The sequence below is a fragment of the Molossus molossus genome, unplaced genomic scaffold (assembly GCF_014108415.1).
Source record: "Molossus molossus isolate mMolMol1 unplaced genomic scaffold, mMolMol1.p scaffold_m16_p_8, whole genome shotgun sequence".
Taxonomy (NCBI): domain Eukaryota; kingdom Metazoa; phylum Chordata; class Mammalia; order Chiroptera; family Molossidae; genus Molossus; species Molossus molossus.
In genome coordinates this window covers 98,959,475-98,976,010 of record NW_023425402.1, presented here as the reverse complement: position 1 = coordinate 98,976,010, position 16,536 = coordinate 98,959,475, and the positions used below count along the sequence as shown (strand labels likewise).

Genomic DNA, 16,536 nt, shown 5'->3' with positions numbered 1-16,536 from the left:
GGGTTTGTTTTTTTTGTTTTGTTTTGTTTTTGCATAAGAAGACTTTACTGAATAAGAAAACTGGGCGAACCAAGTATTACAAACAGAAATGTAGACTCGCGTAGCAAAACAAAACAAAACACGAACAACAAACAGGAAAAGGGGGCTGGGCAGAAAGGTGGAAGGGTGTCCGAAGAACGGAGGGGGCAGGGGCAGAAAGCAAGGAAAGGGAGAGGGAGTTTTCTTCTTCCTATTTCTTAAAACAAAACAAAACAAACAAACAAACAAAACACAAGAAAACACACAGGCACACAACCAAAGTTTGTTCCCGAGTAGAAACATAAATATGGCAGAATCGAACACTGTTCTCTCTTCCGAATGCAAAAAAAAAAAGTAAAAGGAAAGGCAACGCAGAGCTTCAGGCTTCGTCCCCTCGAAACCCTCTTCGGGGCGGTGCGTACAAAGAGGCAGCCGGGCCGCGGGTTTGTGCAGCTGGGGTGGCCTCGCACAGAGGGTAGAGGCAGCACGAGGACAGGCAGGGTAGGAGTCGGGAGCTTGCACCCCGGCAGCAGGGGGTCCAGCTTGTCGTGTCTAAGGCGCCTTCTCAGTCCTGGCACCAGCCAGGGGTGTCCCCGCCCTCCCCAGTCCTGGGCATCCACGCCCCCCCACCACCACCACCACCCAGGAGAGCCCGCTGCGGCCCGCGTAGCCGCTCAGGTTCGCGTGGATGGGTGCCTCGGGCGTGGCCGCCGTGGCCAGCTCGCCGGGAGACGCAGAGCTCGCGGCCGTGCCCAAGGGTTCCCCGACCGCTGAGGAAGCGGAGGCCGCGCCCGCACCCGCACCCAGCTGGTTCTGCTTTGCAAGTCCTCTAGGGCCTTGACAAAACCCTCGGTGAATTCCTGCTCCCCGCTGGCCGCCACCTTGGGGTACCGGAATTGCATGCTCGTTGGCGTGGTAGTGACCAGCCCGTTGGGCTGGACGAGGTCGGGCAAGGAGACCTTGAGCAGCCCAGGGCCCGGCGAGGCGAGCATGCCGTCGGGTGGTGCCACTCCAGGGACGCCGTCGTCGGTGCGCATGGGGGGCCGGGGGAGGCTTGGCCGCGGGCATGAGCACCGCTGCCACCTACTTGCACCCCTGCCGCACCGGTCCGGGGGAGAAGGAAGTGGCTGCGGCCTCCTGCCCTTCGCTTGACCCTGACCCCGCCCCTGGCTGCGCTGCTGTGCCCGCCCTCCTGCGCCTCACCCCCTGGCCCTCCGTAGGCGGTGGCTCCTCGAGGTTCTGGTTTAAATTAAATACCTGCAAATGCAACCATGTATAACCTATTAGATTGGGTGGAAAATTGTTTCTCAAGAGCAAATAAGTAATAAATCTGGTATCTGCCTATAACTCACAGTTGATAAGAAGTGGCCATCACTCACTAGTATATATGATTTGGGCGCTGGGTAATTTGGAAGTGTTAGGTTTGTGTCTTTGTAAAAGCAGTATTTTTTATTAGAAAAGAATCTGTTGGCCTTTTACAGAGTATTAATTAATCCCTTTGTCACCTACCATCGATGCTTTACATTTTTGACTCTCATTGTAAAACCTTCCTCTTTTTGATGCATGACAAGTATGATCATACCTGCTCATTTATTTGTACTTAGTTTATGCTACATTATTTAATTATTTTTCCAGCATTTTTTCTCTTTACAAATATGACATTTTTTAGTGTTAAGCCAAGGCATTGATCATGTATCTGTCCTTATAATTAATTAATAAACTGTTTTCAAAAAATAGAGAGAGAAATGTCCAAGATTTTACTGCCTACATTTTCTTTTTCTTTTAGGAATTTCATGGTTTTGAGTCTTACATTTAAGTCTTTAATCCACTTTGAGTATATTCTTATGTATGGTATAAGAAGGTGGTCTAGTTTTATATATTTTTGTATGTATCTGTCCAATTTTCCCAACACCATTTATTGAATAGACCGTCTTTACCCCCGTTATCTATTCCTGCCTCCTTTGTCAAATATTAATTGATCATACATGCGTGGGTTTATCTCTGGGCTCTATTCTGTTCCATTGCTCCATACGACTGTTTTTATGCCAGTAGCATGCTATTTTGATTACTATGACCTTATAGTATAGTTTGATAGCAGATAGCATGATTCCTCCAACTTTGTGCTTTCTCAGGATTGCTCTGGCTATTCTGGGTATATTGTAGTTCCATATAAAATGTCAGATTCTGCCCTGGCCGGTTTGGCTCAGCGGTTAGAGCGCCGGCCTGCGGTCCTGAGAGACCCGGGTTCGGTTCCCGCTAAGGGGATGTACCTCGGTTGCAGTTTGTCCCCGGCCCTGGTTGGTCGTGCGGGTGGCAGCCACTCGATGTGTCCCTTTCACGTCGATGTTTCTCTCTCTCTCTCTCTTCCTCTCTCTCCCGCTCTGTCTGAACAACAACAACAAAAAAATGTCAGATTCTTTGTTCTAGTTCTGTGAAAAACACCATTGCTATGTTGATAGCAATTGCATTGAGTAGTGTGGACATTTTAACAATGTTAATTCTTTCTATCCATACACATGGTATATACTTTCATTTGTTGTATCATCTTCAATTTCTTTCCTCAGAGTCTTATAACTTTCTCAGTACGGGTATTTTACCTCCTTGGTTCAGTTTATTCCTAGGGTTGTTTTTTTGTTTTTTTTTTATGCAATTGTAAATGAGTTTATTTTCTTTGTTTCCCTTTCTTATTGTTCATTATTGGCATATAAAAATGCAACTGATATTTGGATATTTATTTTGTGTTTTGCTACTTTACTGGATTTATCTATCAGTCCTAGTAATATTTTGGTGGAATCTTTAGAATACTCCATATTATGTCATCTGCAAATAAAGATAGTTTTATTTCTTCCTTTTCGATTTGGATGCCCTTTATTTCTTTTTCTTGTCTGATTTCTTTTCTTTTCTGATTTCTATGGCTAGGACTTCCAGTACTATGTTGAATAATAGTTATGAAAATGAACTATTAGTTAGAAAATGAACATCTCTGTCTTCTTCCTGCTCTTAAAAGAAATGCTTTTAGTTTTTCCCCATTGAGTAAGATATCAGATGTGGATTTCTCATATTGGCCTTTATTACGTTGAGTTATGTTCTTTCTGTTCCCACTTTGTTGAGAGTTTTTGTCATAAATGGGACCTGGATTTTGTCCAATGTTATTTCTGTATCTATTGATATGATCATATGGTTTTTACCTTAATTTTGTTTATGTGGTGTATCATGTTAATTGATTACAAATATTGTACCAACCTTGCATCTCAGGAATAAATCCCACTTGATTATGGCGTATGATCGTAATTTATTTATTTATTTATTTATTTATTTATTTATTTATTTATTTTTATCCTCACCTGAGGACATTTTTGCATTTATCTTCAGATAGAGTGTGGGGTGGGGAGAAACATTGATGTGAGAGAGACACATCAACTGGTTGTCACCCATATGACCCCAACCAGGACTGGGGACAAACTGCAATCGAGTTACATGCCCTTAGCGGGGACCGAACCCGGGACTCTGGTCTATAGGCCAACATTCTAACCACTGAGCCAAACCAGCCAGGGCTGATCATTATTTTTAAAAATATGTTTTTATTGAATTTTCAGAGAAAGGAAGGGAAAGAGATAGAAGCATCAATGTGTACTACATGCCCTTCCCCCACAACTAGGGATGGAGCCTGCAACCCAGGCAAAATAGTTCTTTATAGGGTTTTAATCTGGTTTTGGAATTAGGATAGTGCTGGCATCGTAAAATGAACTTGGATATGTTCCCTCCTCTGGAATTTTTTTGGAATAGTTGGAGAAGAATAGGTGTTAGTACTTCTTTGGATGTTTGGTAAAATTTGTTTCTGAAGCCATTCATTCCAGGATTCTTGTTTGTTGGAAGTTGTTTTATTACTGCTTCAATTTCTTTTTTCATTTTTTAAAAATGTTTTTATTGATTTTTGAGAGAGAGAGAGAAACATCAATGTGAGAGAGAAACATCAAACAGCAGCTGCTTCCTTAATGCCCCCTACTGGGAATCGAGCCTGCAACCCAGGCACATGCCCTGACTGGGAATCAAACTGGGACATCTCAGTCCATGGGACGAGACACTCAATCCACTGAGCCACACCAGCCTGGCTAATGCTCCAATTTCATTCATTTTAATCAGTCTGTTCACAGACAGAGTAGGAAGGAGAGAGAGGTAGAGAGAGAGAGAGAGAGAGAAACATCGACGTGAAAAGGACACATCGAATGGCTGCCTCCCGCAGGACCCAACCAGGCTGGGAACAAACCACAACCACAGCCGAGGTACGTGCCCTTAGCAGGAACCAAACCCGGGTCTCTCTGGACCGCAGGCCAATGCTCCAACCACTGAGCCAAATTGGCCAGGGCATTTTTTTTTTTTATTGTTGATTCAGTTTTGAAAGATTGTATGTTTATAGAAATTTATCCATTTCCTCTAGGTTGACATGTATTTGTTCATAATACCTTCTTACCATCCTTTGTAGTATTACTGTGGTTTCAGTTGTCACCTTTCCTCCCACATTTCTTAGTTTATTTGAAGGGAGGGGGGCTGTCTCTGTTTTTCTTGATGAGTCTGTTTAAAGGTTTATCAATCTTTTTTTTTTTTTCAGAGACCCAGCTCTGGATTTCATTAATGTTTCATTAATGTTTAGTTTTGTTTTTTAGACTCTATTTCATTTGTTTCTGTACTGATGTCTATTATATCCTTTCTTCTACTCACTTTTAACTTTGATCTTATTCTTTTTCTAGTTTTGTTTTGTTTTTAATTAATAATTTAAAATTTTTCCTCAGTCCTTTCCAACTTCCCCATTGTACCCAAACCTCAGAGTCTTGTTGGACTCCTTCCTCAGTACCAGCAGCCCTTCAGGGACCCATTTTTCTTCCCTCGGTCCCTTCACCACTTCCGGCCTGGTCCCCAGGTGTCCTTCAAACCCATCCCACGCATGGCCACAGGCTAATCTGCAAACAAGTTTCATTATATGGGTCCCTCTCGTGCAGCATGCCAAGCATTTCCAGATCTTCCACCACCAGCAATGGCCAGTTTATGTACTTCCTTCCCTCTCTGCATCTCAGAAGTGTTGTAATATTTCGACGTATCTTTTATCATGTTCTTATCTTACTCCAGCTACCACACTGTTATGTTTTTCAGGTTAAAGTCTATTCTCTTCATGTGTTGACTCTATGCTACAAGTGCAGTACCTGGCTCTCAGAAGTACTAAAAATGTTCACTGCATGCATCTGCTTATACCTCCCATGTGGTCTTCATGTGCCTGACTCCAGCTGTGGGGTAGCACTCATTTCACTACCTGTGCCTTTACTTCCATCCCACCCCCAAGGAAGAGCCAAGCTAGCTGGGCCTGGCATGCGGCAAAGAGGGTCCCGCCTGTGGCGTCCTAGAGTACAGGGTACTGGGGAAACGCAACCTCTTCCCTGGGACCCATTTTTCTCTAGTTCCTTGAAATGTAAGGTTAGATTGCTTATTTGAGATTTTATTCTTGTTTCTTGAGGTAGGCCTGTAATGCTATGAATTTCCTTTTAGGACTGTTTTCACTGTGTCCCATAGATTTGGGGTTGTTGTGTTCTTATTTTCATTTGTCTCAAGGTATCTTTTGATTTCTTCCTTGACCTCATTGTTAATCCATTCATTGTTGAGTAACATGTTATTTAACCTCCATGTCTTTGTGTGTTTTTCAGTTTGTCTTGTGATTGATTTCGAGTTTCATACCATTATGGTCAGAGAAGATGCTTGATATGATTTCAGTCGTCTTTAATTCATTGAGGCTTGCTTCATGTCCCAACATGGGGTCCATCCTAGAAAATGTTTCATGTACACTCGAAAAGAATGTATATTCTACTACTTTGGGGTGAAATGCTCTGAAGATATCAATTAAATCCACCGGATTTCATGTGTCATTTGAGGCCCCTCTTTCTTTGTTGATTTTCTGTCTGGAAGATCAATCCATTGATGCCAATGAGGTGTTAAAATCCCCTACTGAGACTGTGTGGCTCTCAGTCTCTCCCTTTATGCTCATCAAAATTTGATTTATATATTTAGGTGCTCCTATGTTGGGTGCATAAATGTTTACAAGGGTTATATACTCTCTTTGGAATGCTCCCTTTATCACTATCTTTCTTTGTCTCTTACAATAGTCTTTGTTTTAAAGTCATATATATATATATATATATATATATATATATATATATATATCTACTCCAGCTTTTTTTAAATTTTCATTTGCATGAAAAATATTTTTTCATCAGTATCTTTCGTTCTCAGATGGGCCTCTCGCAGACAGTATATATATGGGTCTTGTTTTCTTTTAAAAAAAATTTTTTTCCCTTTATTGATATTAGAGAGAGGGAGGACGGGAGAAGGAGAGAGAGATAGAAACAACAGAAAGAGAACATCGATTGGCCGCCTTCTGCATGCCCCCCACTGGGGATCAGGCCCACAGCCTGGGCATGTGCCCTGACCAGGAATGGAGCCAGCGACCTCTTGGTGCATGGATCTATGCTCTACCACGGAGCCACACCATCCTGGTGGGTCTTGTTTTCTTATCCATTCAGCTACCCTATGTTTTTGATTGGAGCATTTAAGCCTTTTAAATTTAATGTGATTACGTTGATGTTTCCCTTTTCTCTCTCTCCCTCCCTCCCTCCTTCCCACTTTATCTGAAGATAAAGAGAAAAATATCCTTGGGTGAGGATTTAAAAAATTAAATAAATAAATTTAATGTGATTATTGATACGTGCATATTTATTGTCATTCTTTTTTTTTTTTGCTATCTTTAGTTTGATTTAAACATTGCTTTTAGTGTGATGCTGACACCAGCTGTGCAGAAAGGGCTCTGGAGAGATGTTCATAGCAGCACACACCTGCGGCTCTTTGGTTCTGGAGGCTCCAGGGCACCAATACTGCTTCATCAAATACATTCTTTAGGCCTTTCTGTGTAAGTGCAGAACACTTCACATACTTGACAGCCTTCAGGTCACAGGCCAGCTTTTCAGCAGCTTCTGGAGTGATAGGTTTCCATTTGTTCTTGGCAAGTTTCTTAATAGTAGAGGGGTCATATCTGAGATCAGTTTGCGTTCCAACAAGCAAGAAAGGAGTCTTTGGACAGTGGTGTTTTCTCAGGTACCCACTTTTCTTTCACATTTTCAAATGAGGATGGAGAGACCACTGAAAAACAGACTAGAAATACATCTGTTTGTGGGTATCTCAGTGGTCGTAATCTGTCATAATCCTCTTGCCCTGCAGTATCAAAAAGTCCAAGAGTATATGGCTCTCCACCAATCATAACTGTGACTGCATAGTTGGCAAAAACAGTTGGTACATACTCAGACGGAAATTTGTTTGTTGTGTAGGATATCAGGAGACATGTTTTACCAATAACACCATCACCCACAACCACACACTTAATTGTCTGCATTGCTGAAACAGTTTTCTATCCACTTTAAATATTTCAAATCTGACGATGACCTCAGCTTCTCCACCGGGGCATTGGCAGCCTATTGTCATTCTTTAGAACTGTGTTCCTTTGTTCTTTTTCTCCTCTTCTTTCACCTCCTCCTCCTCCTTCTCCTTGTTATTCTTCAAGAAGACTTGTTAGCCCTGGCCAGTTTGGCTCAGTGGTTAGAGCGTCGGCCTGCGGGCCAAAGAGTTGTAGGTTCAATTCCAGTCAAGGGCACATACCTTGGTGGTGGTTCATCCCTGGCCCTGACCAGTCAATGTGTCCCTCTCACATTAATGTTTCTCTCTCTCCATTTTTATTTTTTCTCCAATTTTTATTTATTTATTTTTGTTACAGGTGTTTCTCCTTTTCCCCCCATAGACCTCCTCTTCCCTATCCTGCCCCTTCCAGCCCCCTAGCATTGTTTTCTATGTCCATTGGTTATGCATACATGCATATAAGTTCTTTGGTTCATCTCATCCATCCCCTCCACCCCCCTACTCGGAGGTTTGTCAGTCTGAACCATACTCCTTTTTATGTCTATGTCTCTGGGTCTATTTCGTTCATCAGCCCACCTCGTTCATTATATTCCACAAATAAGTGAGATCATGTAGTATTTCTCTTTCTCTGTTCGGCTTATTTTGCTTAGCATAATACTCTTGAGGTCCCTCCATGGCTCCTCAAAGGATAAGAGATCTTTCTTTCTTACAGCTGCATAGTATTCTATTGTATATATGTACCAAGGCTTTTTTATCCACTCATCTACTGATGGACACAGGCTGTTTCCAGATCTTAGTGATTGTAAATAGTGCTGCTATGAACACAGAGGTACATATGTTCTTTCTGATTGGTGTTTCAGGCTTCTTAGGATATATTCCTAGAAGTGAGATCACTAGGTCAAATGGCAATTCAATTTTTAATTTTTTGAGGTAACACCATACAATTTTCCATAGTGGCTGCACCAGTCTGCATTCCCACCAGCAGTGTACTAGAGTCCCCTTTTCTCCACACTGTCGCCAACACTTGTTGTTTGATGATTTGTTGATGGCGGCCATTCTAGCAGGTGTGAGGTGATACCTCATTGTTGTTTTAATTCGCATCTCTCTGGTGATCAGTGATGTTGAGCATTTCTTCATATGTCTCTTGGCCATTTGTATGTCCTGTTTGAAGAGGTGTCTATTTAGCTCCTCTGCCCATTTTTTAATTAGGTTCTTTTACTTCCTTTTGTTGAGTTGTATGAGCAGTCTATATATTTTTAAAATTAATCCCTTATCTGATATATCATTGGCAATTATGCTCACCCATACAGTGGGTTCCATATCCATTTTGATGGTTGTTTCTTTTGCTGTGCAGAAGCTTTTTAGTTTAATCTAGTCCCATGTATTCATTTTTTCCTTTGTTTCTGTTGCCCTTAGGTGATGTATCAGTGAAAATTTTGCTGTGTGTGATGTCTGAAATTTTGTTGCTTACATTTTCTTCTAGGATTTTTATGGATTCACGAGTCACATTTAAGTCTTGTATACATTTTGAGTTGATTCTTGTGCATGCTGTAAGTTGATGGTCTAGTTGCATTTTTTTTTGCATGAAATTGTCCAATTTTCCCAACACCATTTATTAAAGAGGCTTTCTTTACTTCATTGTATGCTCTTGCCACCTTTGCTGAATATTAATTGAGCATAATGTTTTGGGTCAATTTCTGGGTTCTCTGTTCTGTTCCACTGATCTATATGCCTGTTCTTGTGCCTTGGGTTGTAGCCTTCAGCGGAATGAAAAACTCACTCAGATGTTCAGCATAAGAGGATTTCCAGGGTCGGGGGATAGGTGCTGGTTGTTAATGAGCCTCAATTTGCATTTCTCTGAACCAGTTGGGTGGGGTTAAATCTCCGAGGGAGGGGCTGCTGCTTCTCCCCAGAGCTTGGGGAAGGAGCAAGATGGTAACTGTCCTGTGTAGCCGCAACTCAGCAAAAATTCTGAGTGCCTTCCAAATCCCGAGTGTCCCCACACAGTTCCAGTCCAGTCTGCCATCCCTCTGCCAGAGCCCAAGGTGAGTGGCTGTAGCTAATTTAGTGCTCTGTCTTAGCCCTCTGCACTGTGAGGCTGGCTTGGGATTTTAAACCCAAGAGAGCTGCTCACAGCTAAATCTGTTGCTGTACGTGGGCTCCCAGTCTGCCATCTCGCACCTCCAGAGACCTACCAGGCTCGATTCATTGTCCTTGTTTCCTGTCCCTGGTTATATGATCCTCTCCAGCTGCTTTTCTGTTGCTTTTCCCGACGATTTGTCTTTATTTCAGTTGTAATTCCAGTTTGATCCTGGAAGGTGGTCTGTGTAGCTTCTGTTCATTCCACAGCCATTTTGGAATCTCCCCTCTCTCCCTTTTTCTCCCTCTCTCCCACTCTGTCTAAAGATAAATAGAAAAATATACTTAGGTGAGGATTAAAAAAAAAACAAAAAACAAACACCCTTTAACATCTCTTATAATATTGGTTTGGTGGTAATGAACTGCTTTAGCTTCTTCTTGTCTGGGACGCTCATTATTTCTCTTTCAATTTTAAATGATAGTCTTGCTTGGTAAAGTAGTCTTGATTGGAGGTCTTTGCTTTTCATCACTTTGAATATTGTATGCCAATCTCTTCTGGTCTGAAATGTTTCAATTAAGAAATCAGCTGACAGTCTTACGGGAGCTACCTTAAAGGTAACTAACTGTCTTTCTCTTGCTGCTTTTAAGATTCTCTCTTTATCTTTAACGTTGCCATTTTAATTATGATGTGTCTTGGTGTGGGCCTTTGAGGGGTTCATCTTCTTTGAGAATCTCTGTGCTTCCTGGTCTTTGGTGTCTTTTTTCTTCACCAGGTGAGGAAAGTTTTCAGTCAACACCCCAGGCCCAGGCAGCTGATTCCTTGGCAGAATGTGAGCTCCATAGCCCTGGGTCACAGAAGGTCATGAGGATGGGGCTATTGTATTCCCCCAGGATGATGCAGTATGGAGGGGTGTGCTCCACCCAAGAAAGATGGCCTTAGTGGCATGGGAGAGTGACTCAACAGAGGTACCCTGGCAGCTGTCTGTTCAGCATTCTCCCCAGAGGCAAACAACTCAATTTCTACTCACACAACTCTAGAATGCTCAAGCAGACCTCTCTCCATGGGAGCCCATAGTGAGTGGCTGTGAAAAAGATTTTGGGTGTTGGTCCTTCGAGAGCGCACCTGGGTTTTCCAGCAGATTCTCGTCTCTCCCTGGTAGACAGAATCCATTTTGATTTCACAGCCAAATGTTATGTGGGCTCCTCTTCCTGGCTCTTATGCTAAGGTATGGGGACCCTGCATGAGGTTGAGATGCTGTGTTCCTCCTTTGTGAACCTTTGTGCTAAGATATGCCTTTGGGTCACCTCCACTGCACATGGGTGTGAGGCCAGCCCTTTTCGCATCTCCACCCTTTCTACTAGTCTCAATGTGAATTCTTCTATAAATCCTTGGTTATAAGATTTATGTTCTGCTAGTTTTCAGTTGATTATTCAGATTGAAAGTTCATGTGTGTGTGTGTGTGTGTGTGTGTGTGTGTGTGTGTTTGAGAGAGAGAGAGGGAGAGAATGAGAATGATGAGAGATAGAAATATGATCGACTACCTCCTACATACTCCTACTGGCTACTGGGGATCAACCTTGAAACTGGGTATGAGCCCTGAACCCTAGAAATCAAACTTTTGACCTTTTGGTACATAGGATGATGCTCAGCCAATTAAATCACACCAGCCAGGGCAATTGTTTTATATTTTAGTTGTAATTCCATTTGATCCTGGGATATGGTGAGTGTAACTTCCACAACCATTGCAACCATTCTGGATCTGCCTTCCTGCAAAATTTTTCTATCAAGAGCAGAGAATGAATCTTTGCAGGCCACTTACTATATTATCTTTGTGTGCACTAAACACCTTCATGTTTGTGGGGCAGGCGTGGGGGTGAGGAGGCAGTCAAAGACAACATGCAAATGGATGGGAGACCAGATTGGGAAACTATCACAAATTGCTGAGCCTGTATTTACATTGTCCCAGATGTGATGCCCTGTAACCTAGAGAATTATCTCCCAAGGTTACTCCAGTGTGTGCAGAAGAGCCAGAAACATGCCCTATTTTGCCTGTGGCTTCTGGGTCGAGGTAATGTGAGAGGATGTGGGTCCCACAAGTAAGGGCCACTGCTCCCCTGCTCTTTGTAGACTGGATTCCTTGGTTCAACGGGGTCATGAGAGACACTGCATGAAACCACAGATGTAGTTTAGATAACTGCTGGTGCATTTGGGGTGTCAAGATCAGGCCACTTGCTTCTATATCTCATTTGTTCCCTGTGACACCACTCATTTCAGTGCCTGAAGAATCACTTTAATCTTATGACCACTGGGCATATCTGACCTAATGATATTGATGGGCAAGTCTGATCATCCATAACCAGATGCCTTATCTCTACCAGACCCCAACACTTTAACAGGTGCTTCTTTAAATGGTGTGGATTTCCCTGCTGCAGGTGATATGGTCTTACTTCTGAACACTAGGGATCTGTGTTGTGATTCTCCAGTAGGGATGCCATGAAGTCCCCACAGTACTTTGTCCTACCACAGATACTGCAAACATCATAGGTCCATTCAGTCTAATGACTCAAAAACAAGGTCCATCCACATGTATCCATTCACATATTGTCTATGATTCCTATCCTGTCATGTTCATACAGCAGTTCGGAGTAGCTGAAATAGACTGGTCTACAAAGCCTAAAATATTTAATATATGCCTATTTATATAAAGTCTTTGGATCAGGCTGGCAACTAAATACCGATAAGAAATGATCACACCCCTACAGTCTTAAAGAGCTTTTAATGTTGGTACTCTTCTTTGTTCTTTTATCCAAGATAAGATGCAGTTTTAATATTCCATTTGGAAGTAACAAATGACAGTTTCATAAGGATGCACTGAAATTTCTCTACTGTGTGGCCCTCAACCAACAAGTAACTCACTAACTACAATAATTTTCTATTCTTGGTACAAACCACTGTGGGGTTGTGCAACTAAATGACATCACTGTGATCAGGACCTGGGACAGGTGTCTATTGCCTAGGCCCCAAGACCATGCACCACGTTGATAACAGGGCCCATGATGATACATCTGATCTCTTGGGGTGATGCTAACTCACACAGTAGGTCCAATATGAATATCTGGGTAGTTTCTGTTTCCCAGTGCACACGTACCTGAGTCAGTGCCCATATGGTGCTTTGGGAAAGGCCAGAAGGAATCACTGCACATGTTGTCAGTTGGAAGGGTCCCTCCTCATTAAACCTGGCCTCTCCTTGTAGGAATGCGATCCAGGTCTGAGAAGCGCCTCAGTTCTGGAAACTGGCAAAGGATCCGGCCTCCTTTAGCCTCCTAATCATCCATAATTCTGTTTTGACTTTGTTTGTTTTTATGTTTTAAATCCAGCACTTTCTGGATAGGCTGTCCATCTGTTTTACCTCTAAAACCACTGTGTGCTATGAGCCAAGGGGCAGTGTTCTGTGGGCAAGGCCCGTTGTTGGCATCGTTCCAATAAGGGCACTCTGCTGGCTGTGACAGGGGACAGCCTATATCTCAATGTATTGCTTCAGGGTTTCATCTCCATTACTCCCGGCAGCCAGTTTCTGGAATGTCACCTTCACTTGCCAATCCCTGTCCTCAGAGATGCCAGCCTGAGACTCCTGACAATGGTGTTGCTCGTCTCACTCCTGGGGAGGAAAAATTTTCCTCTACCCTTCTAGGTTCTTCTGGCTGGTCTAATGGTTTTACTAATATGAGGCAGATTATCAGAAAAAAAAACAATTTTAGTGTGGTACTTATGGAAGGTCATAGAAATATGAGATTCTCTGCAGTGACCAAAGTAGGCAGACTTCATACCAGTGCCTTTTAAATAAATTTGTGAAGAATTGACAAAGGCATTTGGGCATTCATTTACAAATGAAGTAAGAAGTTTTGTTTATACAGCCTTCTTAGCTCTAAAATCTCCATCTCTGGTGCTAAGAATGTCTCTCTACCTCCTGGTACAGAGAGTCTTTTTGACAAGGGAGATTTATTTCCTGCTTTTAGAGAGGAAAAGGAGGCACAGAGCATCCTTCTTGCACCGGTGGTTTCTTAAGTAACTTTAATTAGAAATAATCAACATGCCAACGTGGCACATTTGAAGATGGCTGACCTTGAACCCCATCGTCACCCTGCATTCTCTATGAGTTCGATAGCAAAGAGTCCTTCTGGCTTTCCCTTGAGCATAGTTGATGAGCATTTTCTGGTTCCTCTGTCTGTTCATGTGTATCCATGCTGACACGTGAATTTCTCTGAGTCTTTAATCCCTCCCTGTAGTATCTGTGTTGGAAGCTCCTAATACTCTCCCATGCAGTACAGCCATCCCTTTCCCCAAACTCCCAACACCCATCCTAGGAGCAGGTGGGCACCGTCTCCCAGGGCCATGCTGAATCCTGTGACCTGCAGTTGCCAACTCCCCTTCTCCAACATTGGCCCATCTAACCCTGCCCACCTCATGCAGCTTCCTCAGAAGCAGCCCCTACACACTCTAGCTTCTCCACAAGGGCGTGGGGCTGGTTTCTGACAGTTCTCGGGCATCCAGACCGTTTTCCCCAGCCAGTCTGGCACATCCCTGGAGTGCTTATGGGCTGAGTGATGCCGGGTATTGCGCTGGTGGACAGAGGGGGCATAGCTGGAGATGTGTGGTTTCCTGCCAAACAGAGGCCTCCTGGTCCTCCTCAAGCAAGGGAGGGGCAGTAGCCTTCACCTGGTGATACGAGGGGCTGGGCAGGGTCAGTTCTTGCTCTGTCAGCCAGGCCATCAAGGGTATTCATTTGCGGTCACAGACATGGAGGAGAGGTGCTTATGGGCACGTTTCTTCCAACCCAACCTTCATCTGCATTTTTCCTTCACAGGTGCTAGCTCTCTTGACTATAAATTCACCATCACCCCTAACGGACAACCGTGGTATAAACTTCAAGGCCTGGTCAATGGAAACATATTTTTTAATTGTACCAGATGTAGTGAGAAGGTTGGATTCATCAGTATTCAGGGGATGATGGACAATGCCACACCGGCCTGGGATCAGCAGAGGGACACTCTGAAATATGTGATGGAAGAGCTCAAGATGAAACTGCTTGACATTAAAGCAAAGATTATTACAACCTGCGGTAAGTTTGCAACACCTAGGGTTCACGTAGAACAGTGTTGTAGGGTTTAGGAACAACTGTGTTCATGTAAATATTGAAAGTAGGCCCCACCCAAGAGGCCCAGCAGCCAGGGTAGGACACAGAGGTCAGAGCAGGACCAGGAGATAGGAAGGGAGCAGAGGGCTGGATACCGGGAAGGGATAAAGGATCTGTCAAGATCAGAGACTGACCGCTTTCCCATGTGGGGGGTGGGGACAGAACCTCTCTCACTACAGGGCAGCATGATGTGTAAGCAGGAATCCAGTGGACACAGCAGTGCATCCTGGGAGTTTGGATTTGATGGACAGATAGCTCTCTACTTGGAATCCCAGAGCAGAAGGTGGACAGTGTTTCATGGTGAAGGAAGACTGTTAAAGGAGACATTGGCGAGTGACAGAGCTATGACCGATCTGCTTGTTAGGACCTCAGCTGGAGACTACGGGGAGTGGCTTAAACATGTTTTGTGTCCCCAGGATGGAGTTCTGAGCACAGCAGGTAACTCAGCATGAAGAATGATGTTGTAGGTCTCTTGGACTGGCATTGATATTGTGTGTGTGTCTGTGTGTTGTGTGAGGTTGCAGAAAGTGATCCATCCCCAGGGTTGTGGGGGTTGGAGTATAATGGCCATAGGTATGTTGTGCTCCCTCCTTTTGTTTCTCATCTCCTCGCGTCTCTTCCTCACTGCACATAACCGTGCACACTCACCGTGGATTCTTGCTGACCACACATGAGGGCATCGTTCTGTTCTCACACCTGTGGCTTCACTGTTCTGTCCTCCCAGCATCACTTTTCTCCTTCGTCTCACCTGCTCTATGTCTGGAAACCCTTCAACACCACCTTGAATCAGCTCCTGGGGACCTCTCTGCTGCCTTCCTCATGTGTCTCCTCCTCTTCTGTCACAGCAGGAGTGACAAGGTATATGGAACCCGTGCTGTCCCCATTAGCTATGTGATCCCCCAGGGGACAGGGCCCATCTCCTCTTTGTTCCACCCGGGGTCTGTCACAGTGGCTGCCACACGTAGGGGGTAGAAACAGTCTGCATTGCAGGAGAACTTGGGCAGAGGAGGGGAGGACGCGTCTCCTCAGAACTGGGTTCTGAGCAGATGTCACTCTTGTGTTTCCATCGCAGCTGCAGTGTCCAAGGCCACAAGGAAGACACCCATCACTGCGATCATCCCTGTGATCCTCGCCTGCTCGGTCACAGTTGGCATCCTGTGTGTGTCCTTACAGTCACAGGTACTGAGGGCAGAACTGAGTGGGCAGTGAGGGGCAGATGGCCTGAGTGAGGACAGGGAAAGGTGGATTCCCAGCCTGGCCCCTGTGCCCTCACTGAAGCTCCTCCTCCTGGAAACTAGTCCCGGAGACTCGTATTATTACTTGACAGCAGAAACTTGGACAGGCTCTGGCTCGGGTTCTGCTCTCTTCACTGTGACTGCCAGTGGGAAAGGAGGGGCCCCCCAAGGCTTGAGGCCTGTTGATGCTGAAGGGGTTCAGTGATTTCAGTGCGGGCTCAGACTCCCTGCTGGGAGAGTCTGTGGGCCCAGTGTGGGTGGGTGGGGCCAGCAGGCTCACAGCGCATGGGCAGTACTCACACTCAGGTGGGAGCAGCATGGTGGCTCCATGTGAGGTGTTCAGGGTCAGGGGAATAGCCAGGGGACTAAGAGGAGAGGGGCCTGGTCTCACCCAGGAAGAGCGGAGGAAGGCCTTTCAGCCCCAACTCACAAGGCTGGAGTTCACAGCTGTTTCCATGGAAATTTGCTTCAGTGACATCAGGTAAGGCAGCGGGCTAACTGTGGGGACTGTGCAGGACAAGGTTAGAGGAACCCAGTTCTCAGTGAACCCCTGGGATTCC

At 44.5% G+C, this 16,536-nt stretch overlaps 1 protein-coding gene and 1 pseudogene across 1 annotated transcript; one reads left to right on the top strand and one right to left on the bottom strand.

The window, feature by feature from the left end:
• Positions 1 to 6,877: 6,877 nt before the first annotated feature.
• LOC118621548 lies at positions 6,878 to 7,503 on the bottom strand (annotated as a pseudogene).
• Positions 7,504 to 14,151: 6,648 nt separating this feature from the next.
• LOC118620779 (UL16-binding protein 2-like) lies at positions 14,152 to 15,950 on the top strand. The gene is made up of 4 exons (XM_036247777.1): positions 14,152 to 14,158; positions 14,412 to 14,666; positions 14,904 to 15,179; positions 15,814 to 15,950. The coding sequence occupies exons 1-4, from the start codon at positions 14,152 to 14,154 to the stop codon at positions 15,948 to 15,950; spliced, it is 675 nt and encodes a 224-aa protein (XP_036103670.1).
• Positions 15,951 to 16,536: the final 586 nt, after the last annotated feature.